Raw genomic sequence first — 27,749 nt, 5'->3', positions numbered from 1 at the left:
CCTCCTGATCAGGATTGACTCTGAAGTGATGTTAACACAACAAGTTGATCTACTTTTGATAATCAAAAAAAAAATTTTTTGTTAAGTTGCTCTGAATAAAGGCCTACTAGATAAACAAGAGCTCACACAAAGCACCCGAGTTTCACAACAACTTAGATTCTGGGAGCTCTTTTGCCAGAATGAATATAAACATATCAGATGATGACAATATGTACTTCTTTATGCTCAGAAGAGAATATTGATAATACTCAAAACACTCAATGGTGCTGACTGAAGTAGACCTTCATGAATTATAAGGTCTCCCATCTGAAACTGCCACTGATTTAAAAAAAAAAAAAAAAAAAACAGATTTGGTTTTTGAGCTCTGTGACATACGCATGGCTGTAACTTCAGTTTAGATGTGGAAATAATAAACCCCATAATCAAAAAAGCAAAAGAAACCAACAAAATAGTGTAAAGATACATAAGGAGCCTTTACAGGGCAGAGCAGGTTCAAGTGTTCTTATCACAACATATTAACAGCATCGAAAAAGATGGAGGGGGCAACTAAGATCAGCAGTACCTTCAAGTTTTAACTTTTACAGAAAATATACAAAATTACAGCAGATCTGTTTGATGGAAAACAGAAAAAGTAGTGAACAAGCAAGTCATTGCAACCATTGATACTGGACAAAAAATGTAGTGTAATGCTTTATACAAACTATTTACAACTTGCATATTCAGGAGGTAAAAAGAGGTGAAACCAGGAGTCATAAGCAAGAAGTCAAGTAGTGTGACGGTACGGTAAATACAGGACAGGTAGGGCAGTACCAACGGCAGAGGCCCCCAAATTCACGGCGGAGCCCCATTTCTCACTATAACACCCCGCTGTTCATCCCCCTGTGGTGGCATACCGCAAGAGTCCGTCGGTCTGCCAAAATGACGAGCATCCCCGACAACCAAAATTTAAAAAAGATTTAAAGATTTAAAACACACACTTTTAAACAAATTGCACAAAGCTACTTTGTGCCTGGGAGTGCTGCAGAAAAGGAAACTTGGAAATAAACAGAAGTTTTCTGTACCGTTCAGTAGTTTCTGGAGTGGACATGGGCACAATCTCCCAAAAGGACACTCGGCCTGGTGTGGTGGAATACTTCCTGGACAAATGCTGCCTGAGCTGTAATCTCTCACTTGGTCAGTGCAGCTTGAGGTGTTAGCGGGACTGAGGGATCATCAGCGCCTGATTGCGGAGAGAGCTGCGGGGCCTGACACGCGATGGCACTGACACGAAACCCCCAGCGCGAGTGGACGGGTTGGGCTTGTCAGCACGGGCGCGACCACTGCGAAGGTTCAGCGCGCACAAACGGGTTGGACCGAGAGACGGGCCGAAAGCGGACCGCAGTTCCACTCTCGTGCTGACGGTGGTGCCCTGTCTCTCTTACATCCCGCTCCCTGTCAAGAAACACCAAATAATTCACACCAGGACAGGGCCAATAAATAAAACAGGGTCCCAGCTGAAACGATGAACCAGACTACTGTAACATTTCAACTTGACCTCGAACAGACACGTATGGCTCATTGATAAGTGCGGCTTCTGCAGACTAATGAATATACCACCACTGAGTACACTGCTGGCGCCTCTCGCAGTTGCCAAATGGTTGATCTGGTGCAGGCATTGGTCCGTTTCTCTCTGCCAGAGGCTTGCCCTGAAGCGGTAGACAGGTTTAAAGAGAAAACGCCGAGGTAAGAGTGTGTGATGAAAGTGGCCACTCGACGGGAGCCGGTCCAAACTGGACATGCGGCGGTAACGCACTGAGGAGGAACTGCGCAGGGGAAAAAAAAATGACGCCCCTAGGAAAAAATGCTGCCCCGTCGGGGTGGGGCTTCAATTCTGAGCACCAAAGACAAGGGAGATGCGCCCAGCCAAGCTCAAAACCTGGAGAAAGAGTCAAATAAATAACACGTGGAGCCTCGCAGAAAGGGGTGTGGCCCCTCCGCTATTCCCCCATTGCTTTGCGAGGAGACCAGGGGAACAGCCTGGCGTGCCCCGGTCAACGTGCCCGCCTTCAAAACAACACTGTGGAGGCCAACGTCTACACCGCAAGAGACAGTGTCTCTATACAGGCTCCCTGTTACCACTGAAAACCTCCACATCCTACCTATGCCTGTGTACTTATAACACGCAAAACATTTTAAAATTTCAGCATTCCTGACACCTTTTCACATTCTCACAAGGGCTATGAAGCAGGAAAAAAAAAAACACAAAGTAAAACCGAGAAGTTGTCTTTGGGGTAATGTTGCTTGTGGGGAGAGCAAACAAAACATTAAGAACATTAAATAAAAACCAAAATCCTATTACTGTACAGCAATTATTCCTGCCATCACGAACAACACAGAAATCGAATGGGCGGTAGCTGAAGTAGTAGTAGTTGCAGTCCTTGCCCGTTTCTCGAGAGGGGCGATGGATAATACCAAGGGGGGGGGGGGGTTGGGGGGTGCAAGGAAGTTAGCTCATGGAGGGGAAGGAGGGAGTGGGCGGGTCATTACTCAGTAGTTTTGGCTGAAAAGGTGAGGTAGGCCTTGTCATAACTCGGATTGTGGCTTTAAAACTGGCAGGATTGTTTGAAAAGTCATTTTCGCACTCATGCTCTCTCTCTCTCTCTTGCTCTCTCTCCCGCTGCTGTGGTTATACTTGTTTGTGCGTCTCGTTGAAACGTGCCACTCCGCTGTCCCCTCAGATCTTGATGTCCTCCTGCACGCTGAGTTGAGACAGCGTCTTCTTGATGCGCAGTGCTGTCAGTCTGGCCGCCCCGTTGGCGTACCAGCACTCGCGCATGATCTTCCCCATCACCCGCAGCGCCTACGACAGAGACAGGGCCCGATTGGTTCACACAGCCAGTATGGGTAGAGACAGAGGCTCATTTCTGGCAGGCCAGTAGATGTATAAGCGCTTGAGTTACTGTCAGTTTGCAAGGCATTACATTAGATTACATTCATTTAGCAGACGCTCCTATCCAGAGCAGCACAAAAGAACAAAGAGGCAGTCTACTTCTGCAGGTTATGACACATGCATGTGTGTACATGTACGTGTGCATGCATATGTGTACGTGTGTGTGTACATGCTGAGTGTAGCTCTGCACCTCGTAGCTCTGCCACCAGTTGGGCACGTTGGGCCTCAGCTTCTGTTCACACACCACCTTCCTCATCTCCTCGATGGAAGGGTCAGAGGGCACCAGGTCATAGTAGGGCAGCTGATACTCCTCATGGACACCTGGGACATAAACGGAGCATACTCACAGTCTGGACCAATCACAGCTCTTCTCCCAGACAAAACTCTGAATTACATCACCTGATATATTACGGATAAAACACCCTAACCCTTCATACCATTTATGTTCAAAAGCTATCTGAGCTTCCACATTCAAAGCCATTATGATGCAAAATCCTAAATGAATCATGGACAACGTCAACAACACAAATGATACATGTTTTTAACAGTTTACGGTTTGTATTAAATATTCAAATTCTAATTTACAAATAACATATCTTCAAGTGAGCCCCCGGTAGATTTCAACTATCTGTACAGGCCAACTCAGGATTGCCGGTAGCTTGCTTTGCATGGATGTTGTCCTTGTAAAGAGACACATTCTGAAGTCACGTTTTCATTGCTGTTTACACATGAGAAACCAGAGGAAACTTCCTGAATCACAAAACAGTGTGCTACACCTGTAGGCACTGAAAATCAAAGAGGCCACAGGTCACACCATTTTTGCCACCACTTCCTGGCCCAAACAGACTCAACTCAGGACCCTTCTGGATCAGCGTGGGACACATGCGGAACCGCACACGGCTCCTGTGAAAGATTCCGGACGATTCTGCAGAGGCATATCCGTGTTCTCCTGACATTCATGCCCAGTCTCGTACAAGTGTTGCAAGATGCTAACTGAGGACTCTGCATCTACTTAGACAGTCCTGCCCACAGCAACTTACCTGGCTTTATGTATATATGCTGCCTGGCCAAAAAAAAAAAAAAGTCGCCATTTGGATTTAAATAAGCAAATGATGTGGGGTTGCTTCAATTGGTCAGGTCTAGGCTCAGCAACGCTATGTGGCAATAAAATGAAGTCAGCTGAGTACCTGAATGTACTGAATGACCAGGTTATCCCATCAATGGATTTTTTCTTCCCTGATGGCATGGGCCATTTCCAGGACGACAATGCCAAGATTGATTGGGCTCAAATTGTGAAAGAGTGGTTCAGGGAGCATGAGGAATCATTTTCACACATTAATTGGCCACCACAGAGTCCTGACCTTAACCCCATTGAAAGTCTTTGGGATGTGCTGGAGAAGACTTTACGGAGTGGTTCGACTCTCCCGTCGTCAATACAAGAACTCAGCCAAAAATTAATGCAACTCTGGAAATAAATGTTGTGACGTTGCATAAGGTTTTCGAAATAACTTTCCTAATCATCCACTTTTCTTGTTTTTTTTTTGGCTCCAAGCATGACTGCTGATGAAATATCAGTAGCTATTGATTGTTATTGATAATTGATGTTCTTACCGATCATGTATAAAGCACCTATTGATTACGTATAAAGCACTTATCTTGTGAAAAATCAAATTCTTGACATGTACACATCTTTACAGGTATGCCTACAACAATTGCCATGATGTCAGTCAAATAAAACACTGTCAATCTGGTATTAATAAGATCTAGGATTAATTCAGACTTTAGTATTAATCAGAAAAAGTAAAAAGATTAAATTTTAATTTTTTAAAGTTAAAATGGCATTATGTTAAGCAAAGACACATTAAGGATGTATAAAGAAGCTTACAGATTGTTTGGTAGGATTTCAAGGTTAGAATGTAAACCAAATGTTAAAATATAACAGAACCCATTTTGGTATTTTGAAACCTTCAGCTCTCCCTCTATCCCCCTCCCTCTACATCTTACCCCTGTACCCCATCCTCCTGTTCTTCACCCAAATTTTTCTGCTTCCTTCTCTCTTTCCCCTTCGGTCTCTCCCTGGACCTGTCCCACTTTACTGTGTTGATCTCACATATGTTTTCCCTGCTTCTAAAAATATCCATTTTTTTTTTTTTTTTTTTTACAAAGCCATACACTGCCCTGTAAGGGCTCCTCACATGCCGTCCCTCTCACCTCCAGCATTGCAGCGGCGCGCAATCTCCCAGTACACCAGCCCCAGGGCGTAGATATCAGCGCACTTAAAGGAGTCAAAGTGCCTCATGTTGATGGTCTCATCCAGGACCTCAGGAGCCATGTACCTGGAGCAGAAGCATAGACTCACCTCACTGCGCGCACACTCAGGATGGACATGGCGGTGCGGTCAACACACTGTTTTTCAAGTGTGTGCTGTTTGCTGAGTAAGATGTGAGGTTTCTATAGTAGCCAATAGAACAAGGTGTAGACTGTAAGGTCAAAACTTACAGTGGGATCTACTTAGAAGCCAACAACAAGTCAGGGCCACATTTAACCCAACTGCAATGCGGTTATAATCGCTCAATACACACGCAACAGCTCAGTAACACATTTAAATGTTAGTCCTACGTGCTGTGTTGGTAATGGGTTTGTGTCTGTGTATGAGTGCAGTGTTGGTGGAGAGTCTGTACCCATGTCCTAAGTGCAGTGTTGATAGAGTATAGATGCACACTCTCTATGCGTAGTATTGTTAGAGTGCACACCTGTGTCGGCAGACAGTGCGTACCTCTTGGTGCCCACGCGCTGGTTGGGGGCGATGTCGATGGTGTCGGTGACGGACTCGTGCCGCACGGCCAGCCCCAGGTCAGCGATGGCGCACGTGCAGTTCTTCTTCACCAGGATGTTCTTGGACTTGAGGTCGCGGTGAGCGATCCCTGGCTTCCCTGAGCGGGACAGAGAGAACAGGCCGTTGAACACTCCCCACAAAAACCCCTCTTTTCACTTTTAATCACTCCTGTTCTATCCACACCATTACATTTACATTTATTTATTTAGCAGACGCTTTTATCCAAAGCGACTTACAAAAGTGCATACAGTAAGTATAGCGACAGGATGGGGACAGGATGTGTACAGTTCCACAATGAGACAGTTCTCAGCTGAGAGCAAGGTCTGTTTGAGGACACAGTACTATCAGATTTGTATAACTACAGCGTATAGGGCAACTAATACTATACACCTTCAAACAGCAAACTTCAACAACTTCAAACGGCGCAATGAGCATCAGGGTAGACGGCAACAAGAAACAATTTAAAAAGCACAGCAATTTACGACAGCACTGATTGGGGGGGGCAGCAATTGTGTGCTGGGTCAGTCCAGGTAGAGTCTGAAGAGGTGCGTCTTCAGGCCCCGTCTGAAGGAATGAGGTGAAGTGTGGGCTGGTGTGTAGGGCTGGATGAGTTCTTGGATGTAGGCAGGGGCCACCATGTGATCCTGCTGCACCGGTGATGCCAAGCTCATGTGCCATAAACATGCCGTTTGGACCCTACAGCAGTCACCCCTAACCAAGTACGCGTACCATCAGCGTATGCTTATTCTACTGACCACGTGTTCCATTAACCTTTGACTTCCATGCCTGTAAAGGCCCAGCATTGCCAAAAGACTTTTGAAGAGCAAACACACCTGACATTAATTTCAGTGGATCTCAATCAAACCTCCAGCTATATCCCGCCGCATCCTGCTAATGTCTATCTTTTTCCTCCTCTTTATGTGCTAAAAGTAGGTATCAAATTGAGTGGAGTTTGAAAGGGCAGATGGTGCCCTGTGTTTAAATCCAAACAGGATTGTGCAGTTAGTGTACAAATACCGCCAGTTTAGCAACTCCTACTGCTTATTTTGAAACTAGCAGCTCTTAGAAAGGGCTCAGTAAGGGGCACACTACTAACTTAGTAATTGTTCACAAATTACTTTAACAGGTATTATATCAACTTAAACTGACATGTATTTATAGTAATATATCGAATTCACTTGCACTTTTACTTCATAATCACTTACATTCATCCCGGTTTTATCTGAAGTGAGCTAAATGTGTGAAAGCAGGATCTGTATGCTACTGGCTACAACCGGTGGGTTGACTGTGTGTGGTTGCAGGGACCTTAAAGTACACACCGGAGGTGTTAACGAGACTCCTCCCTCTCACCTTGCGTGCCCAGGATCTCCATGTGCAGGTGTGCCAGCCCACTGGCAGCCGACAACGCCAGCTTGATCATGCCCTCGATGGTGACTGAGTAGCGGTTCAGGTAGTCGAACAGGGAGCCATGCTCGTGGTAGTCCGATACCAGCCACAGCTGCGTCCATGTGCCATTATCTGGGAGAGGACATGGACCGACCGTCAGACACAGAGAGAGAGGAGGGGACCGGGACCGACCACCAGACACAGAGAGAGGAGGGGACAGGGACCGACCACCAGACACAGAGAGAGAGGAGGGGACAGGGACCGACCACCAGACACAGAGAGAGAGGAGGGGACAGGGACCGACCACCAGACACAGAGAGAGGAGGGGACAGGGACCGACCGTCAGACACAGAGAGAGGAGGGGACAGGGACCGACCGTCACACACAGAGAGAGAGGAGGGGACAGGGACCGACCACCAGACACAGAGAGAGAGGAGGGGACAGGGACCGACCACCAGACACAGAGAGAGAGGAGGGGACAGGGACCGACTGTCAGACACAGAAAAAGAGGAGGGGACAGGGACCAACCGTCACACACAGAGAGAGAGAGGAGGAGACAGGGACAGAGAGCAGGGCCAAGAGGCCAGCAGGGTGAGTTCTGGTTAGGAGAAGCAACACGCATGGGCTCAGTAAGGCGAAGCACAAATAGCCAGCAGGACATGAAACCAGATCACACTGAAGTGAACCAAAGTGCAATCAGCGCACGGAACCGGGACAAGGAACAAGCAGCACACCGAACTGGACCAAGGCGCTAGCAGGACACAGAAATAGACCCCGTTTTGTGCGGGACTCCTGCGTGCGGGCGCTGGGGAGGCTCACCCTTGTTGTCGGCGGCGATGAATCCCAGGATGTTCTCGTGCCGCAGCATGATGGTCTGATAGATCTCCGCCTCCCGGAACCAGGAGCGCTCCTCGCGAGACGAGAAGATCTTCACCGCCACGTCGCCCCCGCGCCACTTCCCCCTCCACACCTCTCCAAAACGGCCCTTTCCGATGATCTCCTGCAGGACGATGGTCCGTGCCACCGTGCGCTGGACGAAGAGGGGCAGGCCTGGTAGGAAGGGGGGATATAGGCGTCACTAACTACATTCCACACTGTATGGAAATTCAGCAGTCCATATTCACATCTCCCTCATCTTTATATGATCAATGACAGCTGCAGTTACAGGCAGCGGTGTGGCATAGTGGTTGCTGGTTCGATTACCCCGCTGGTGCACTGCTGCTATACCCTTGGGCAAGGTACTTATCCAGCTGTTTTAGCAAATATCCAGCTGTATAAATGGATAAAATTGTAACCTATGTTGGGCAAGTCGCTCTGGATAAGAGCATCTGCTGAATGAAAATAATATAATGTAATTAGAATGTACACCAATCAAATCAGAGCCTGAAATTAACATGACAATCTCTGGAGGAAAGGCAGTAAAACCCTGGGCAAGTGCATGGTTGGGCGCACGGCAGAAGATTGCCCCTTTCAAGACCTGATTTAGAAAAAAGAAAAAAAAAATCTACTTTTTCTTCAAATGGCTCATAAAGTTGGTCAATAAAACCCAAGGAAAGTGTTTAGTTGGACACAAAAAGTAATATGCCTTGCAAATGTGTCTTTCAGATTTACTCATTAAACACTTTCCCTGTGTTTTGTTTAAATACGCCTGTAAAATTGCTTTGACACACATTTTAAAGAAGCGTTTTAAATTGAATGCTCCACGGTTCATCAGAAGACATCCCAGAGCGCTAAGCAGCCACGTGTGAGGATACCATCCCTGCAGCCCGTCTCTGCCCCCCTCCCCTCCCGGCAAGCGTACCAGAGCCGGAGCCTGAGGTGGACAGGTCATAGATGAGGTCCTGCAGGGTCTTGTCCTTGGCCAGGTAGAGGTGGTCGCAGGAGGGGTCTTCCACCTCCAGGCGTTGCCGGTGGCTGTAGGCACGCTGGTGCTGCTGGAATAGGAACACTCCCACCATCAGCAGTACGCACAGCAGGAAGACGGGCCCTGCGATCACCGCCACCAGCTCCACCGGGCCCCAGGCCCCCCCGGGGCCGAAGCCACTGCCATCCCCCGGCCTTGACGTCACTGTGGGGAGGGAGGACACCGAGACACACACATGTCAGGTCTCGTCCTAGGTCTCAGATGAACATTGGTGGGGATTACCTTTGCTCGAGTGCACCACCAATCCCCCCTTGTCAGAGACAGAGGTGCCTTCTGTAACTTCAGTCTACAGCACAAGTGTATCATTCTCCCAAATGACCCTTTGCACTTCTACACCAGAACCTCACATGGTGCTTTTGGTACTCCAAGGCTACTGAAATGTACTGCAGAGGCAGGCTTAAATGGCTAGGGGTAGTGTAAAATCACCAACAACAGGAGCAGTGTAAATGATACCAGTGACTAATAACAGGATGAGCATATACATTTTTTAACCCTTCATTCATGTGGACAGGGAGGTGACCAGCATGGCTCAGTTTTTTCAGTGGCTTTTCCATTCTGTCTAACAGCAGGACCTACGTGGAGGAGTGTGTGTGTGTGCCGTTTATACTCTGTGCTGTCTGTGGAATGTCTGCGTGTCTGTGGGAGTGTATGCATGTTTGTGTGTGTGAGGGAGCATGTGTGTCAATGAGTGGGAATTTGTGTGTGTAGCTAAATGTGTACGGGATTGTGCTTGTGGGGAGACTGCATGCGTGTGTGTGTGTGTGTGTTTGGCTTCACCCCCTGCCAAACGCACGCACACACACGCGCCCCTCACCTGTGGGCACGGTGAGGCTGACACTGTTGCAGTAGTCGGTGTAGCAGCAGTGGGTGTTGAGCAGGCCCTCGGCACTCAGGCAGTAGAAGGGCTGGCCCGGCGGCACCAGCTTGTCACGGGTGATGCAGATGCGGATGTGGCGCTCCTGGCCACCGATGAAGGATGTGGACGCCATGCAGGCGCCGTCTGTCACACACTGGTAGCCCTCGCACTCCGTGCAGTTGCATCTTAGCGCTGTGGAGGAGGGAAATGAGAAACATCACATCCACTCTCAGGGGATGCTGGGTAATTATGCTTCCTTCCCAGTCAAGTGCTTCTGTATGTTTTAATCAGTGTTTTTTGTTTCAATCAGATCATAACAATTCTATTTGTTATAATGCATTTGTAGGATCAAAATTGTCACAAAGCATTGAACATGGGGCATGCTGCATTTTCCAGAGGGAATAAAAAAAAAAGAAACATAAAACCTTGGGACAGTCAGGTTAAAATTAATGGGTGATGTTTACTAAACCCGATGAATGATGACAAAACTTAGTCCGGTTGAGCAAACCGAGCCAGTTTACACCGGCATGGCTGTCCTGACATCAGCATGTGTGGCGAACTAGTGACAGAATGCAGAAACAGACCAGCTGATGGCTCTCTGCTCCACTGAATATCCACTGTCAACACGCGGGCATCTGGTTGTGGTTGAATCAACCACTTTATACAACGAGAGGATGCGCTTTAACATCGATTTGCTTCAGTCAATAGCTTGTCTGAAACCCAGGGCCGGGCGAATCAGAGGCCAATATGAAAATACAACGGTCGTTGTACCCGTTATTATTACACAGTACACAACTAAATCCTACCTATACCGGTACATGTCAAATTGTTTGAAGTCGATGTCAAAGTTTTAAATTCAAAAGAATACTAACAGCAGGGGATCAAAGATGCCAAAAGGTCAAAAAGGTTGCCAAGACAACAGGGTACTTATTGGATCGAAATGAAACAGCATTTTAGCCCATTTCCGCGAAACCGTCAATACATGCGACTATAGGACTCATCCTGACCATTTCCAAAAAGAAAAGGTTCGAAAACAGTAGTACTCCGGTAGGCAGTGTGTGGGAAAAGACCCTTTTCAAATGTCAAAAATATCTGTACTACCTCAGCGTTGTTGAGGATGTTTTTAGCCAAATGGGCGAAGTCTAGCCTCTTTCCTTTTGGCTGCAAAAATTGGTCCATTCTTAGGTAACGCTTTGCAACATTAACTTGTTTCCGTTAATCCGCGCACAAAATTCCACGAATTTTCAGTGGTGCAAAAATGCAACAGACATTTCATGTTTTTATGGCAACAGATGCCTTCAACTTATCTGGAAAATGTAACAATTAAATTAGTTTTTAAAAGTAGTTAAAATGCGAAAAGGTAGTCCAAACGCAATACCCGATTTCTTGTTTTAAGCCTATAATGTTATTTAATTCTTTTCATGTCGTAGTCTCTGATACGAATCTGTTACGTATTACTACCAAGCCCATTGATAAATGAGCTTATAACACAATAACCACAGGCCAACCTTAAATGCAGTCCCCCGCCAGAGGGCGGTCACAGTTTATCAATGAGATCGCAGACAGTTTCCGAGGGCTCATTTACTCCACTGCATCACATGAAACCAGATACTACACTGCAGATGAGCCCACACGAAGTCAGCTGCACAGGGTTGCGCTCTCACTGCGTGTCCTGGATGCGCTGGAAAACTTTCAGTTTTCCCATATATGAAATAAGCTCTTTTTGCTTTGGAATGAATATACCCAGACATGCCCTACCGACTAACGTGAAGCCAGTTACATCCCACAAAAAGACGCGCCTGACTCATTATTCGAGATCAAGTCAATCTGTAATGTCGCTCAGCGGCATCTCTCAATTTACTACAACGCACAGGCATACAGGAAGTCAGTGAGGATCCTCCATTTCACTTTAAAAGACCCATCACCGTAAGCATGGATAACGCGGCACTCTACAGCTTCAGACTTTTATAGGGCAAAATGTACGTACTGTACTGCGTCTGGTGTAGTCACCAATTCAGGCCGTTTTACAGTTGAATACCAAACGCATGTTTCACCTTAAACGTCCTCTTATCATCTGTTATCTGTTGTAGGACGAAAAAATACATTTGAAAAGTAGATCACGGACCACCTGGTGTCCTGGCTGTTAAGACCTTTGCACAGACAAAGAGAACAGGGAGTGTAATTTATATTTCAAGCAAGGCACTGTAACCACTCAAGGGAGTTTACTGCTGTAAATTCAGATGTAAGACACTGACGAAATGAGTGGGTGGCTACTGGCCCCCAGACAGAAATAATGATCTGAGGTTGAGATCTAGTCCTCCATTACCTCTTAGGTCTTTCCCCCCAAAAAATCCCCTTCTCTACTTACTCTTTCTTACCGTCACTCTTACGTAATAACACTTTCTCATTCCCACAAACCTATTGCGACATACGCACATCACACACCAAACACACACACACACACACACACACACACACAGTATCAACAGCGAACCGCTGCCCTTCTATGACCACTGTTTGGACGCATTTTCAGCGAGTGTGTGGGAGGGGTTCAGAGGGACTGTTGAATGACTGGAATTTATCAACCGGTAATGCCTCACGTATCGCGAACGTATAAATGTAACAAAGCGCCGGTGGCGAGGGTCCAAGTCCACAGCCAATTACACAGGGGTGAGCAACCACAGACTGAGGAGGAACAACTTCGAAAAGGCAACTCTCCGGCCTCTGCGGCCTCTTGCGCAACCTTTCCCAAGTGCCCTTCGACGCAATGAGGCAACTTCCCCCTCCTTCTTGGTATCTACCGCTCTGCCTCCTTGTGGGGTTTGGTTGAAACTATGAGGTCACACAGATATCACCACAACGGAAAACATCTGAAACAGTCAAAATGGCCGTTTTTTTTTTACTTAATAATGTCGCCGCCCCCACTTCCTACCAAAATAGTTTATCATAAATGTGTCAGACAAGTTGGAGCCATACAAAGCCTTCTAGTCACATTTCTGGTTGAGTCACATTTTAAGTTCAGCAAACACTCGCAGGCTTAAGATGGCAGCTTTTCCCATTGTGCTTGTGCGTGTGCTAATGCACGTTATTCAACCAACAGCAAAAGCTATTTGTTGCTATGATATCTTCTTGCATTACGTTGTGTTTAGGCTTGTCAAACGGGGAATTGAATGGAAATGCTTTTTGAATCTTCTGAAATTTCAGTAACGAAGGGTCAACTAATTTTTTTGTACCTTGAATGGATATCCAACAAATAATTGGAAATTTGAGCAGGGCTGCTGATCTTAATCTCTCATGTGTGCCTTAGGGCTGGCAGTATGCTGGAAGGATTTAGATCTGAAGTAAGATGAAGGACATGCGCTTAACTGTCATTACTCTGACAGTTTAGCAGTAGACCTTAAGAGTGTTTCATGAAAGATTCTAACCCATCTGTGTGCCTCCACACGAGTTTGTAGAGTATGATGTCACTGCTGGACAATACAGATCAGGACCTGAAAGCCTCTCTGGTGTGGCAGCAGCAGTCACTGGTTTAACCCATGGGAACTGTGGTCTGAGTCCATTATAAAAGATCAGAACCCGCGGCCTCTAAATAATGCTGTAATCCTGTTGAGGAGGCGGCGCATGGGAGCCGGGAAGTCTTTGCCTTTGTGCTGGAGCAACAGCCTCATCCAGAGACCAGAAGATCTGCACCAATCAGAGAGGACTGAAGGCCTGAGACCTCCTTCATTTTTTCCTTTCCTCCTTTCCGTCTTCTCTCCCCCCCACCCCCCAATTTCTCTCAGACAACATGTGTGAAGATTCTATCAAGCATCTCTGCTCCTACATTCTACTGGGGCACTGAGACTGATATCAAAAAGTGACATTTCCTATGATCAAACTCTTACCGGAATCTAAACGCATGATAAAGTTTTTCTTTTTAACTAACATTACAAACCTGGCAATGTTTTTCAGTGAATTGCACCTTAAACTCTTCAGGGAATTTCAGCGAGTTGCTGTATCCACAAATTACTTGGTCTTTATCGAATAATGAGGAAGTGTGTGATGTCGTCAATAGAAAGGTCAGATAACAAATGCCATATTGATAGCTAGCTCGCTCTCTCAGGAAACACAAGGGCTCTGTGGCACCGAATTGAAGCATTTCGTTCCGCCTCCACAGGGCAGCAATGTTCCAACTCACCATCTCATTTCTTTGCCACTTTAAGCAAACTTAAGGTTAATACAATTAAGAGGGCCTATCCACTACTGCTTTGACTTTGAGGAGAAAAGCTGGTTTGCTATGACAGTGAACACAGCAGCAGTTTTAATCAAACTGCATCCTTGACATTTAGCTGCTGTCAGTGTCAAGTATTTTATTAAGTTACATGTTGTTTCTTCTAAATGAAAATAACATGACCATTCCAATTCTGAAATAGACATGTGCCCAGAGCAACAACAGTTCAGATGATTTCCTTGCACTGTACCTAAATAGTATGTCCAAATGTTAAGCACTATTACAACCAAATGTGAAGACCACAGCAGGTGACTATGATGCAAATTGCTAATGTGTTCTGTTGAAACTGAACTAATTTCCACCATAAACCTCAGTTTTGTTTTATGGATTTTATTCTCTGCAGACATGAGAAATGGATGCGCAACATTACAAGCAAAGCAGAAAGGCTACACAGAGCAGAAACAGATTTCAACTGTGTTGAACAGGAGCATGTCCGCCTGGCTGAAAATCTTCTGGTCAACACCTTCCTATTCCACAGGCAGAGAAATCAATAGACTCGAGAGGAAAAAGATGAGGCACTTAAGGGCACAGCTCGCAGGAAACAGCTCAACTTATTCTGTTGTTGTTTACTTATTTTGTTAATTGTGTTTTGGGAGAGTTGTTTTGGTGTCTAGTGGGGCACTGAGTTTGGATCCTAAACTGGTATCATAATCACAGTGCAAAACTCTATTGTCATGACAACCTTAACACACGCATACATGCACGCAGTCTCCCCATTCACAAACACACTCACATGCAGTTCTACCTACATACACAAACATTCCCCACATACACACACATGCTAACTTACACACACGAACACACCCTCCTGCAGACACGCAAACATTCGCCCAACTAGAGACAGCAAAGACACACAGGTTGAACACAGGCACAGCTAGAGTACAAATGGCGTGCAAACACGCAAACACACAGCTGAGAACACAGATGGACAAGACACAGCAGCACACACGGACACACACACACACACACTCAGAAAAGGAGAGCTCCACGCTGCTGAACTCCAAAGCAACGGTCAGGAGGACGACCGGAGCGTTCCTTGTGGCTCGTGGGCTGCCTGAGCTGTGTTCTGTGGTCAGCCACAGCGGTCGTTGGCGAAACAACTAAGTAAAGACCACAGCACACAAATTACACACCCTCACCAGAGCTGGACCTCAGAAAAGCAATCCCAGGCACCGCAGCATACAGGCATGCACACAGGAATTTTCTTGGTGAATCTGGCTATTCACATACAGAACATTCAAAGGGTTAAATCAGTGCTGTGAGTCAGGGTTTGAGTTAGTGTCATCCTATTTGACTTCACTGCACAGTTTTCACTCACTCAGTTGTCCGATCTGAACGCAGGTCCGGCATGGATTTGCTTGGCAATCAACTACATGTTGTCCTTAACAACACGGGAAGAGTAAATGATTGGCTTAGAGAGGCAGAGCTTCTCTCAGCCAGTGTGAAGCAGTATGCTGTTTGGCACTGACACGCCCCCAGGTACCCATCCATCACAAGGCCATAGACCAACCTGCCTCTGACACACCGACGGCCAGCGCACAAGCAATGGGAACGCGCTACCACCACCTGGCTGAGAACCGACAACACCACCTTTCAGTGCTGAATCCTACAGCTGGGATGAGCTGACCAGAGCAGAAGCAAGGAGCGACTTGGCATTGGGGTTGGGCGGGGTCTGCAGCCAGTGAAAACTTGGGCACTCGTTGCTCAACAAGCACCCCCTATGGTGTAATAGCGCCAGATGCAGCGATAGGGTCTTTTGGATCAAATAAGACTCAGGTCTTGCCCCTGTGCCTACAGCTCCAATTAACACAAAGCAGTCTGATGGTAAAACTCATTTGCTCTGAAAACCATGCCCACATATCCCATGTTGCACTAAGATCTCCAAAGATGCTTATCCACCACTGGTGCTTCCAACAAGAAGAACAAGTCTGCTTTCCATTAAGAGTGCCTTCCTACTAACCAATGGCCCGCACACTTGTTCTGTTGTCTTACTCACTATAAAGTGAGACTATATAAGGGATGTAAGCCTCAGTCTTGGCCTTGTGCATACCCCTCACAACAAGCCAGAGGGGGCCAAGGGCAAAGTTACCAGACCATGTGACGCTACGCTACCCCAAGTTTCCAAACAGAACCTCAGAGCTAATTTTGAGCTAATTTTCAGTTAGCCACTGATGCTATGAGGCAAGGCTGCCTGTACCAAAGGTAAAGAAGCAAAAAAAAAAAAAAAAACCCAAACAAGCAGCTAATGCCAACTGTCATTGCAGCAAGCTTCGGTATTACGCTCATCAAGCTGGAACTCTGCTACTGGTTTAGCAGGTACAGTGTGACACCATGCGAAAGAGTTTTTGTCTCTGAAGAACAGTGGGAAAGAGATCAAGAGAGTATTAAAACCTCTAACTCTGGAAGCTCTGGTGGTCTTTTCATTGAGTGTCTGCATTAGTGGGCTGATATGAGACATCTTAACTGTCTAATTTAATTTAAAATTACTACTTGAAACAAATAAGAATCATTAAAGGTTACAACTTGATATGATCAATACATAAAAATACACAAATTGTTACATTTGAGTTCCTAACATCGGGGAAAGAACAGGCCAATGGTTCCTAAACTATGGGTGTTCCCTACAATGGGCCCCAGGCAAGTTTCGACCAGGTTATGTAGATATGAAAATAAGTGCAAATATTACCATCAACACTGTGTGCTAGCAAACGATATAGAAGCAAAAAAAAATAAATAAAAAATACAGATGTTCGCCTCCCCAAAAACAACTTTAAATCATCTTGAAGTATTTTCAAAATGCATTTTTGTTCGGGTCATTTGTTCAGTTCATTCGCATACAGAGTTTGCATTTGCATTCTCTGATGGCATGTGGGGGGGGGGGTACATTTCCACCGTGGTCCCAGGGTTGAGAAGTTTAATAAGCACCGGAGCAGATTGCAACACATTTTATTCCCCTCCAAGGAGGCATTGGGTCAAAAAGGGGAGGTGAAAATTTAAGAGGGCTTAAAAGATAAACGGCAGAAGCAACATGAAGGTCGCCCCCACCACCACCACATCTACAACTCCCCATAAAATGCTCGGGTGGCCCTTTAAGGTGAAAGCGAACAATTGCCTGTAACGTGGGCCTGTGCCTCTAAACACTACATGCACAGTGTATTTCCTGTGGTTTCGCAGCGAACTCAACGGTGAGGGACTCTTGGAAGCTCCAGGGTTAAGTGTGGTCATATCAACGAGCTGAGGTCACGAATAGGGTGCTGCCAAATCTGCGCGCAGAATGCAAATGTCTTCGTGATGATAGGCATACTGGCGGCACTCCACGGCCGGAGCATGTATCCCTGTGGAGCTCGCAGGAGCCTGCGTGTGCGTGTGCATGTGTGCGCGCACTGGTTATTAGCGTGTTGGTGTGCACGGTTTAGGAACTGGACTCTGCTCAGAAACCCACATAATCCTGCTGGCATCAGCCTGCCTCTTTGTGTGGCGATTAGGGGGAATGAAGTGGGATTCCACCAGCGCCGTCTGAAACGGGGGGTGAGGGGGGTCCCATGGGAAGGGAGGTGGTGGTGGTGGCTGTGGGGGTGGAGGGGACTGACAGTTTTCCCCTCCCAAGTCTCCACCAGAGGGGAGGGTGTCAGCGCAAACAGACAGAGGCTGGCAAGGGCTGGGAGAGGTGGGGGGTTACTTACTACATTTAACCCCCAGCTGCGAGGGGTTTCAGCGGGGCGTGGGCAAAGGGTGGGGGGGTGCTCAGTAGGACCAGCTGTGACCATCACTAAACCCAGTCTAGACTGTGACTTTGAAATTGGGATTTCACTGTTGGACGTACAGAGTATTTCTGTCGGTGTGAAGTTGCTACAATTCTGTTCTGTTTTTTCTTTTTTTATTATTATTATTTCCCCCTCGGGTAGGGAATGGCCAACAGGGGTTGCGTAACTTCAATCAAGACATTGGGCTGGCTGCTGCAATCAGCACTGTGCTAATCCAGAGCTGGCCCAGCAGTCCTCGCGAGAAGCCAGTGAGTAACTACTAAACTACGGAGAGGTTGGAAAGAACGCCCTTCTGCATTTCCACTGCAGCCAAGAGTTTGCACAATACCTCTCCCTCTTTACAATACACAGCTCAATTTTTATCAGGTTGCAACACATTTCAACAGAGTAAAAGAATTAATTTGTATGACTTACTTCAATGCCTATGTCTACATGCACACTGAGCTCCAGATAATGGTACTTACCCTGGTTGCAGTCATATTCTGAATAAACATGACCCCTGCCGCATGACCCCCACAACATTCCTGTCCGCATGGTAATCATGGTATCCTGAATAAAGCCTGCAAAGGACAGGCGTGAATCTCCCTGCTAATTATCTTAGTTGGAAGAATTGCTCAGAAGATGCTCGCTTTTGCAACATTGTGTTTTCTTAGCCCTTTGCAAAAAAAAAAAAAATTATATATATATATATATATATATACACATACCCTATGCCCTCGACAATGCCAGACAACAGCACATGGAAATACAACATGAATATTGTGCAGGTTATGCCTGCGGCAATTTGCTGTCTATGCCACACGGAAACAACAGTAGACAAATGGATGAAGGAGCACGGCCAGGATTGGTGGGTGAGGGTCGTAATGGTAGAACTCAAAGAAGACAATACGAAGCAAACTTCTGCATGCAGCAAGCCTCGTTCGGCTGATCACGTGAAATGACGCCGAGGGTCACAAAACCTGCACACACACCTGCACCACAAATGTCCTGTGAGGGCGAGGATGGCTCAGCGATCGACCGCTTAATTGAATTACCTACTGCAGAAGGGGCACACGCAATCGCTGGGAGATTTGAACATACCTGCTATGATCCTCAGACAAAAGGCTGCGTGGATGGTACCCTCATCCCTACATCGCCTCCAGCGATCGATACGGAAACGCTACAAATCAGACAAGTCGTCAATCTTATGCACTCCGCAGATGACTGATGCTTGCAGTTTCCCCATTTTCAAAGTGAAATGCAATTTAAAATTTAAATCTAAATCTCTACAGCAATAATTGCTCATGGCTGCTATGTACCTCTGAAATGAATTCCACACATAACCTGCACACTTTGTTGTTATTGCCATCACTTTCCAAGCATAAATTGCAATATTCTAGATAGTGGCCACAATGGCAAAATTCCCTGCAAAACACTGCACATGCGCACACATAATATATTCTGAAAACACTGTTCACCTTTGCATTCAATTATTGTCATTTAGCCAATGCTCTCATACAGAGCAACTAGCGTACAGCACGTTACAATTTCATCTAGTCATTCGGATGCATATATACTATACCTTTGCATTCAATTATTGTCATTTAGCCAATGCTCTCATACAGAGCAACTAGCGTACAGCACGTTACAATTTCATCTACTCATTCGGATGCATATATACTGAGGCAATTGTGGGCTAAGTACCAAGGCCTTAAGGTCTGGAGATCATGGAGGTTATGGCACACGTGAGGGCCTTTCGCCCCAGAACAGACTGTGTCAGCTGACAGTGACATCATCCTTAGACAAAGCGCCTCTGGTTGCACATTCTATCATTCTGTCCTGTTCCACTCGCTGAATCCGAGACACGAAATTCGAAGTCCCTCGCACACAGGAAACCTTAATACTTTGGCTAGTTTTGTGGCATTCTCTCATCCTCGCATATGACAGTATGTTTATTGTAGCACTGTTTTATACAATGATGCCATTTTACTGTGTTAAGGACAATTTATGCATACTGCTGTTCATCTGACCTTGTTACATGCAGCAATTTGTAAATCGCTCAGAAGAAAAGTGTGTGCTGCATGGCTAAATGTAAATGCAATGTAAATGCTGCTCATGCTTCCCTGGGGCTAACAGAATTTACATGCTGTAGTTTGGTGGGTGGCTGTCTCTGGTTCTCGGACAGTACGGGTTGGGTTAAATGGGCGGAGGTCTGGCGTGGGGGATCTCCCGGCACTGTGAGACGAGGCGGCGAGGGGTGTGGCAGCCGCACTCTAGGCGAGACGCACGGCGGGTGCATGATTAAGAGCTGAACCGGAGGATGGGGGTGGGGGTCTGAAACAGGATCCACACAGTGCACCCAGACAGGGAGCTGATTAAGACATGCAGACGCCGCCAGACACACAAAACACACACGCGGGTGTGTGCGTGCACGCACACACACACACACGCTCTCCTCACCCCTGTATGTCCTGCTTCGATCAATGCTGGGTATTAGGATGCATTTGTGTGTGTGCCTGTGTGTGACTGTCTGTGCATGTGTTTGTGTGGGTGGCAGGGGAGTCGTGTTGATTCCCCCTCTGCTACCCTTCCAGAGAGCAGCAATGCAAACTGGGCTAACACCAATGTGTTTCTGTCAAGTGCTGCTGCGGACATTAGTGGTCTCAGCCTGCAGCATGCTCTGGCTAATGTGCTCTCACAAAAATGCACATCTTTTCTTCATCTTGGCTGCCTCGGAGAGAGAGATCTCAGGTGTAACCAATCAGACACTTAACACTCACCAGCGCCTCAAACGCCCTCAGCGCCTGCTTAACACAGGCAGTAGCGGCTCCAGGACGTGGCCCAGACTCTCAAAAACCAATCCCAGCAGCCCCCGGGGCTTGGTCTGGACAAGGCGTCTTGGTCAGACAATGATCGATAGCAGAGGAGCGGAGGGGGGAGGCAGATAAGGGGACACACTGGCAGGCAGAGGGGAAAACAGCGGGATCAATGTGGGAAATCTCGGAGCGGGACGCTCTTGCGCAAGCTTTCCCGGCACTGGCTGTACCAACGCCAATCCGCCTCGGTGCAATTAAACTCCCCCGCCTTCCGGTGCAGGTAATTAGCACCGCGGCGTCTTGCCTGCCCCGTTTGACTTTGCCTGAGTGGAGAGGGGCATCGTGGGAACTCTCCTTCCCTGCCCCACTCCGAACCGAATCTGACCTCTGCAGTGCAGCCAGGCCGTTGACTCCCCTCACACAAGTATGCACGCAGGCACTGACGCATTCGCACGTGCATGCACGCTCTCACGCACGCATGCCTGCCTGCTCGTCTCCACGCTAGCACAGGGAGTTAGAGAACTCCTTCCCATCGGTCTGTTTGCTCCCCGCCTCTGATCACCACAGACATGCAAACACATGCAAGGGCGTTAAGGCTTTATTGCCTCAGCCCTCTCTGTGTCAAACACCTTTAAGCTTAACCATTCAGCAAACAAATCTGCCATAAAGCTCCCACTCAGAGCTCCTGTACGCTGGTATGGCTCAACAAGAAAACACAAGAACATAAGTTTAACGAAGAGAACCAACACTTGCACTCTGTAGACTACAGGCAGGCTGACATCTAGCACCACTTCAAACCTGGTCTTAAAACATCTAAGGCTTGCACCCACTACTAATACTCATAAAAATATAGTACAACATACAAAACACAAAAATACAACATAAAACATCTAAGAGCCTCTGCTTCTACTATGAATACTCATAAAAACAGGGAAAATTCAGTGGGAAAAAAGGGAAAATAAATTTTTGGTTGGATACATCAACCACAGTCTTGTAAGTGCATTGTCTCCAATGAAACACTTTCCCTTGGGTTCAATTCCAGCTGCATTTAACTTCGAATTAAAGCTGGATGAAGTTTTCTGGGAACTTCCAGTTGGACGTAAAATGATCATTCCAAGATAAACCTACTAATTATGGGAGGTTTTTTGGTCTCAACAACTACACACCAGCAACACAAACACTACCTCTGAAAGGATCTGACAGAGCAGCAAAAAAGGCCCCTCCAACACCACTCCAGGGAGGTGAAGAGGGCTCCCACCATGCTATGACAGTTAACACCTAAAACGGGGCAGTTGGCTGAGGCCACGCTGGCCTAAAAACCGGTCTCTGTGTGAGAAGGGCATGGCTATGGCGACGTGAAGACTGCAGTACCGTAACTCTTGGAAGTGTCGAGGCGGGGCCTCAGGACAGACCCTCTCGCTCACAGGCCAGCACCTTGGGAGAGCTTCACTGGGTGACACGACTTAGCAAGAGGACGGCCGCAGTTGCGTGCTACCGCTGGGAGGCCCCCCTATTGCCCTCCTCGCGAATACTGTACCCATTCAGGCAAGAGGCGCACGCACTCGCTCACTCACTCGCACGGCAAACACACATTCACGTGAGAGAGGAACAAGCCTGGCCATGTACAAGGGGGAGAGGAGGAAAGTGACACGGGTGGATTGACTAGCCTCTACACAGATGAAAGAAGACAGCTTTTTGAAGTATTCTGCAAGACGACGTTTCGTCTCAAAGAAACATATTGTGTTCCCCTTTCCACTGACAGCTGGGATTTTGGCACCGCACATACTGTACTACTTTTCTCTTTACTTTCTCGTTTCCAGCATTTAGCTTGTGCCAAATCATTAATGGAAGTGTGCAGTATCTATAATGTCAGCAAAGATATCTTTTGTCAACTCATTGTACAGCACGTGCTTTTAAACTTGTGAGGTAAAAAAAAAATGTGGGGGTGTAATTGAGCGGAGGTCAGAGGATGAAGAATAGCAGTAAGATAAATTCAAAGAGCCAAGTCACACGCTTGGTTAGAGCGAGAAGCAGTGAGACTGGGGAGCAGGGGAACAGAGGGTGAGAGAGAGTGCAGGGCAGGAAAAGCAGCAAGCAGACAGACTGGGAAATAAGAGGGAGTGGGGAGAAAAGAGGGGCAGACAGAATGAGTGAGGGCAGAGGGAGAACAGGGCAGACAGTGGCAGACAAAACGAGTGGAGGGCAGAGGTAGACGGGTCAACAGAGGGAGCGGGGGCAGACAGAATTAGGGGAGGGCAGAGTGGCAGACAAAATGAGTGGAGGCAGAGGGAGCAGGGGGCAGAGTGGCAGATAGAATTAGGGGAGGGCAGAGAGTGACAGACAATATGAGTGGAGGGCAGAGGTAGCGGGGTGTCAGAGGGAGTGGGGAAAGCGGTGAGCAGAGCAAGCACAACAGAGCAGCTCTCCCAGCAGACAGCACAGTGCAGGTATTGTTCTGGGTGAGCCGCAGACAGGTCTACGCAGAGGGGGAGTGGGAGACCCACCCTGCCTCCCGGCAGCACGCCTCGCACCTACAAACACGTCACACGGCTGTTTCCCCTCACATAGCAGCATGGCAAGGAGAATGACATGGAAGCCAAAAGTGTCCTTAGTCACCACGTCGCATCCAATGCTTCATACCACTGTACTACCAAATATGAAGTTTGGAGGTTTCAAAGCAAGGCTCACTGACACAAGGCTGTCCTGTGGACACTGTACATTGTCTGTCTGTGGGGAAATTCTGACAAGAATATTTTGGGAGGTCCAGCTTTCACTGTGTTCTTCTCAGGACACCCCTTTGCAATTCTGTTCAGGTATCAGTGGCTTCCCCTTCAATGCCAGAAGGAAAGAGCTAGAAGGAAATCTAACATAAAACAGCCACACTCATTTCAGAAATATAAGAACTGAACAGAAAAGGTATACAGGCACAGGCAATAATAATGGATAATGAATAATGGATTTGTACAGGACAATCCTATAGTCCCCCAATTGCTTCATTTACCTCAAAAGTATGAGGAGGCTAGGCTCATTTGAACGCATCACACCCGCTGCACCCGGACCGCGTACAACCAGCCGCTTTGTCAGGCTCGTGCTACCATCAACTGTATTACTGGAGTTGTTTAAACACATACCGCAATCCAATAGGCTTGTTCAGGTCTTAAACAAAATAACAGTCCAGCAGCTGGACTCAATTCAGAATATCTTACATGTTTTCACAGTCTGTGCAAATAGATCAGCCTAAACCATGAGCTCAGACTTCCCAAACTATGCAGCCTTCCGGATTAGATAACGGGCTTCTAACTCCCGTTATCCTGTTGTTTGGGCACTCTTAATTTCATAACACGGCACAACACTCCCCAATTAAGTCAGACGGCTGTGAAAGTGGGCACGCTCGGTGTATGTTTACACGGTCGAGATAAGACAACACACCACATCCTGCCTTGGCTCGCCTGCCTGGTCCAAGCCATTCAAATACAATGCGTAATCAGCGCGCTATCGCAGGGAGGAACACGCAAGCCTTTTGGCGAGTAGGGGAGGAACGAAATGTTTATCAATCAGAGCCCGTTTATCTCCTCTGCGTGAAATGTGGCAAATGCCAGGGTTCAAGACTTTTGCGTTGTTTTTCCGCAATGATGGAAATGGCACGCTTCCTGCGGTGAAACATGCGCCAGACCAGAAGGCGTATCGATTGATACATTAGCTGAGGCACACGTGTTCGTACAAGCAGGGACTGGGGATAACATGAGGTGGAGTTTATGGCCCCTCTGTGGGTGCAGAAACTAGACTGTCCCCCACGTTTCCTTCATGAAGGACCCAGACTTGACCTCAGACTCTTGACTGACCAGGCCGAATGCACCGCTGCTGCTGCACTGTGAAAGCATGGATCCGCGACCGCTCGCAGAATTCCTTCTGAGCAAGTCCGGGCCACTGGGACAGTCTTTCACAGCCTCTTCTTGAAACGCGACCAAGCGCGGCCGCCTCGGTCCACATACATTTGAAACATAATTATTTACATATCCCGCCTACAGGACCAGCGTTGGCCTAGAGATGTTAGAATGTGGTTAAATGCAACTAACGGGGAATGCAAGCCAAAGTACAGGCTGCAAGAAGACCCAACACCGAGTAACCGAGAGTAAATTCAGAATAGTGAAGCAGCAGTTGCATATACCCTAAATGGACAATATTTTGTCATCTCAGCATGTTTACATTGAAATCGTTCCCTGAAATCTGAATTTAAAATGCAGTTTGCTGTTCGCCATCACTTTTAATGAAGGGTGTGATCATCTCCAAAATAAAAAAAACTTTCTCCAGGCACTAGTGCATCACCGTTCATTTTTTAGCATCTGGTTATTAACCGTCTTCCAGCGTTGGTTAGATACCAAAATAAATGTTCATATTGCTGGCTCCACGTCTTGGATGGGAAGCCCAAACAGCTTCACACCTCAATAGTCAAAACAGGCAGAACAAGCTACATAATCATCCATACTATTCAGGTACCTAAACACCGTTCTCTTCGAAAAGAGCGACCTAGAAAAATTTCAACATTTTTAAATATACAATTTCTCTTCTTCTACATTAGACATCCGACTCGTTCCCTCGCTGTTTTTTTTTTTTTTTTTTTTTTGAAAACAACATCATAGCAAAGTGGATGTTTTGATTAAACAGTAACACAGATGTTACCAAAGCCGAGCAGAGATTTTGACCTCTTTTGGCTAGCTAGCTAATACAATTGACTAAATCGCAACAGCTCAACGTACGGCGATTTCGCAACGGCATCGTCATCAGTTCACACCAGCTCGCGATCTACTGTTAGTGAGGTCACACTACCTAAAGGGCTGCCTGTTAACTGTCATTGTGATGAATGCGCAGAATAATAAACTTTTTAACTTTCATAAACGCGACCTCGAATTCAAAATGCAACTGAAATACGTTAAACCTCACCTTGATCTTTATCCAGATTTTTCAATGAGTGTTAACTTGCCTACCCATCTATTCTCGCAGCTAACGTTACGTCAACACCAGCTAGGCTAAAATTAGCTAGCCTGGCTACGTAACTCACATTCGACAGATATCTTAACGTTGGGAAGTCACATCAACATTAAAACCCAGCATTTTACTTGCTAGCTAACATTAGCAGCTAGGTCCCGATTTTAGCTAGCTAACCTGACGGTAGCCGTTTAAGTATTAATTTAGTTGGGCATTTGCTGCAAACTGAGGAATGACTGGGGGTATTTCCGTGGCTAATTTAACCGTACAGTCACAGTTGTTTGATGTGGTCTTTGTTTCGTTCGCTAGGCTGTGCTTTGCTGTTTTGGTGGCTGTTGCTGCGAGGTGATTTACTCGAGTAAGGGAGAGCAGGTGAACACGAAAAGGCCCCAATCTAAGATTAATTTGTACGAAATGAGCTTGTTTGCAACGAGAAGACGCACTCATTTCTAACTCGGGTATTAATCATCAATCTCACTGCCCTCATCAATACTAAAGCGTGTGAATTTGTTGTGCATCATGATTACGAAGACCCCAACCAGCAAGCGAGCCGGCCATTAATTCCTGATAGCTGGGTTAGCTAACTACCATCACCGGTGACACTGAAAAATATGACTGCTACACACTAACGATTTTTTCGATAGCTGTCTAACATTCATTCCTGATAGCAACTCCCTGTCTCTTAACTGAAAATCACCCAGTGAGAATTTATGGTGGGTAGCCAGGTTAGCTTATCTTTCTTAAATGGCTAGCCCAGCTAGCTGAATTTAAAACACCCTTCCCATCGAACCCATTTACTAGCCAGCAAGCTAATTGTTTGTAGCAATCCAGCTACCCAGTTAACTCGTTAAACTGGGAAATCTGGAAAGGAAGAACTGTTTCAGCAGCAATCAAATCACTTCTACCGCGACGCCTTGTAGCTAGCTAACGCTAGTGACAAATCGCAACGCCATGTTGAGTATAGGGAAGGGAAATGCCAAATCCAACCCCAGCCTCAGTCACACACCGCGATCAAATAAATAAATACCGAGAAGCAAAACATGTTACCGAGACCCGCCGCTTTACTTACCGTCGCAGGTGGCTAGTAATCCAGCCAGGATCATCAACGTTAAAGAAGTTCGTTTTTTAGCCATGTTTGCAAGACTCCCATCGCATTGCATTAATACATAAAAAGTGTGATATTGACAAGAGAACCAGACCTCAAACACACAACACACACCGCCAGACAGGCAGACGCATTTAAAGGGATACGCGACTTAAAGGGCATGCATACCTACTGCTCTTATGCTGTGGGGCAAAAAAAGATTTTTTTTCTGCCCTAGAATGGGTTGGCGTTTGTAATGAAGGGTTGTGATGATAATCATAAATTTAACACATGCATGTATGCGTTATTTGAAATGAATCAATTCTACATTATTCCGTAAAACATTTACACTTTATATACAGTTTACAGCTTTCACTGTGCAACAATTTTGGAATCAAGTTGAGCATTAATGTAATTGGCAGAAAGGTGGTGTTAACTGAATTTAAAAACGGTTGGTGCTATCAGTCCATTAATATAAATTTCTCATTAGATATGGTAATAAAATACCAAATATTCAAAAAAATGTGTGTTTGATTATACGTATTATCCATTGTTAGAGGACCTAATAAAACTGATAAATACACATTAAAAACATGGCCTGAGAAAAGCTTCTAATATAAGAAACAAACCACAGACATTTTTACCTTTGTCATAAGGTTATTCTTGATTGTTTGAACTGTCCAGTTGAAACAGATTAAATTACATGTCAGGAAAAAAGAAAACAGAGAAGTATAATGGGGCAAAACCTACCTCCCAACTTCTCCTCTCTGTATTTCTGTTCTTCTGTTACTAAAAATTAAAATAATTTCTTTTAAAAATGGCCTCAATAAGTAAACTATGTACAGAGTTGACACACTATATCACAGTAGTGGACCTGTATCTGTATGAGTCCTTTGCCATGTTTAAGACAGCCTGTTTG

General features: G+C 46.4%; 1 protein-coding gene across 1 annotated transcript; it reads right to left on the bottom strand.

Moving 5' to 3' along the window:
- Positions 1 to 408: 408 nt before the first annotated feature.
- On the bottom strand, positions 409 to 26,985 carry LOC118779127 (activin receptor type-1B-like). The gene is made up of 9 exons (XM_036531041.1): positions 26,816 to 26,985; positions 9,890 to 10,123; positions 8,953 to 9,219; positions 7,971 to 8,201; positions 7,116 to 7,283; positions 5,706 to 5,862; positions 5,141 to 5,265; positions 3,120 to 3,250; positions 409 to 2,839 (listed from the first exon to the last, which is right to left on the bottom strand). Exons 1-9 carry the CDS (start codon positions 26,904 to 26,906, stop codon positions 2,714 to 2,716), a joined length of 1,530 nt encoding a protein of 509 aa, XP_036386934.1. The 5' UTR covers positions 26,907 to 26,985; the 3' UTR covers positions 409 to 2,713.
- Positions 26,986 to 27,749: the final 764 nt, after the last annotated feature.

Source organism: Megalops cyprinoides, chromosome 6 (assembly GCF_013368585.1).
Source record: "Megalops cyprinoides isolate fMegCyp1 chromosome 6, fMegCyp1.pri, whole genome shotgun sequence".
In the NCBI taxonomy this organism is placed as follows: domain Eukaryota; kingdom Metazoa; phylum Chordata; class Actinopteri; order Elopiformes; family Megalopidae; genus Megalops; species Megalops cyprinoides.
Note: the sequence above shows the minus strand (reverse complement) of the source record. Positions and strands in the feature narration are given on the sequence as shown.

Coding starts and splice junctions, on each gene's coding strand:
- LOC118779127 (XM_036531041.1), bottom strand. CDS start 26,906: ATGCAATGCGATGGGAGTCTTGCAAACATGGCTAAAAAACGAACTTCT. Junction 7,284..7,970: donor CATCGCCGCCGACAACAAGG/GTGAGCCTCCCC, acceptor GTCCTCTCCCAG/ATAATGGCACATGGACGCAG. Junction 3,251..5,140: donor GCGCCGCTGCAATGCTGGAG/GTGAGAGGGACG, acceptor TTTATGTCCCAG/GTGTCCATGAGGAGTATCAG.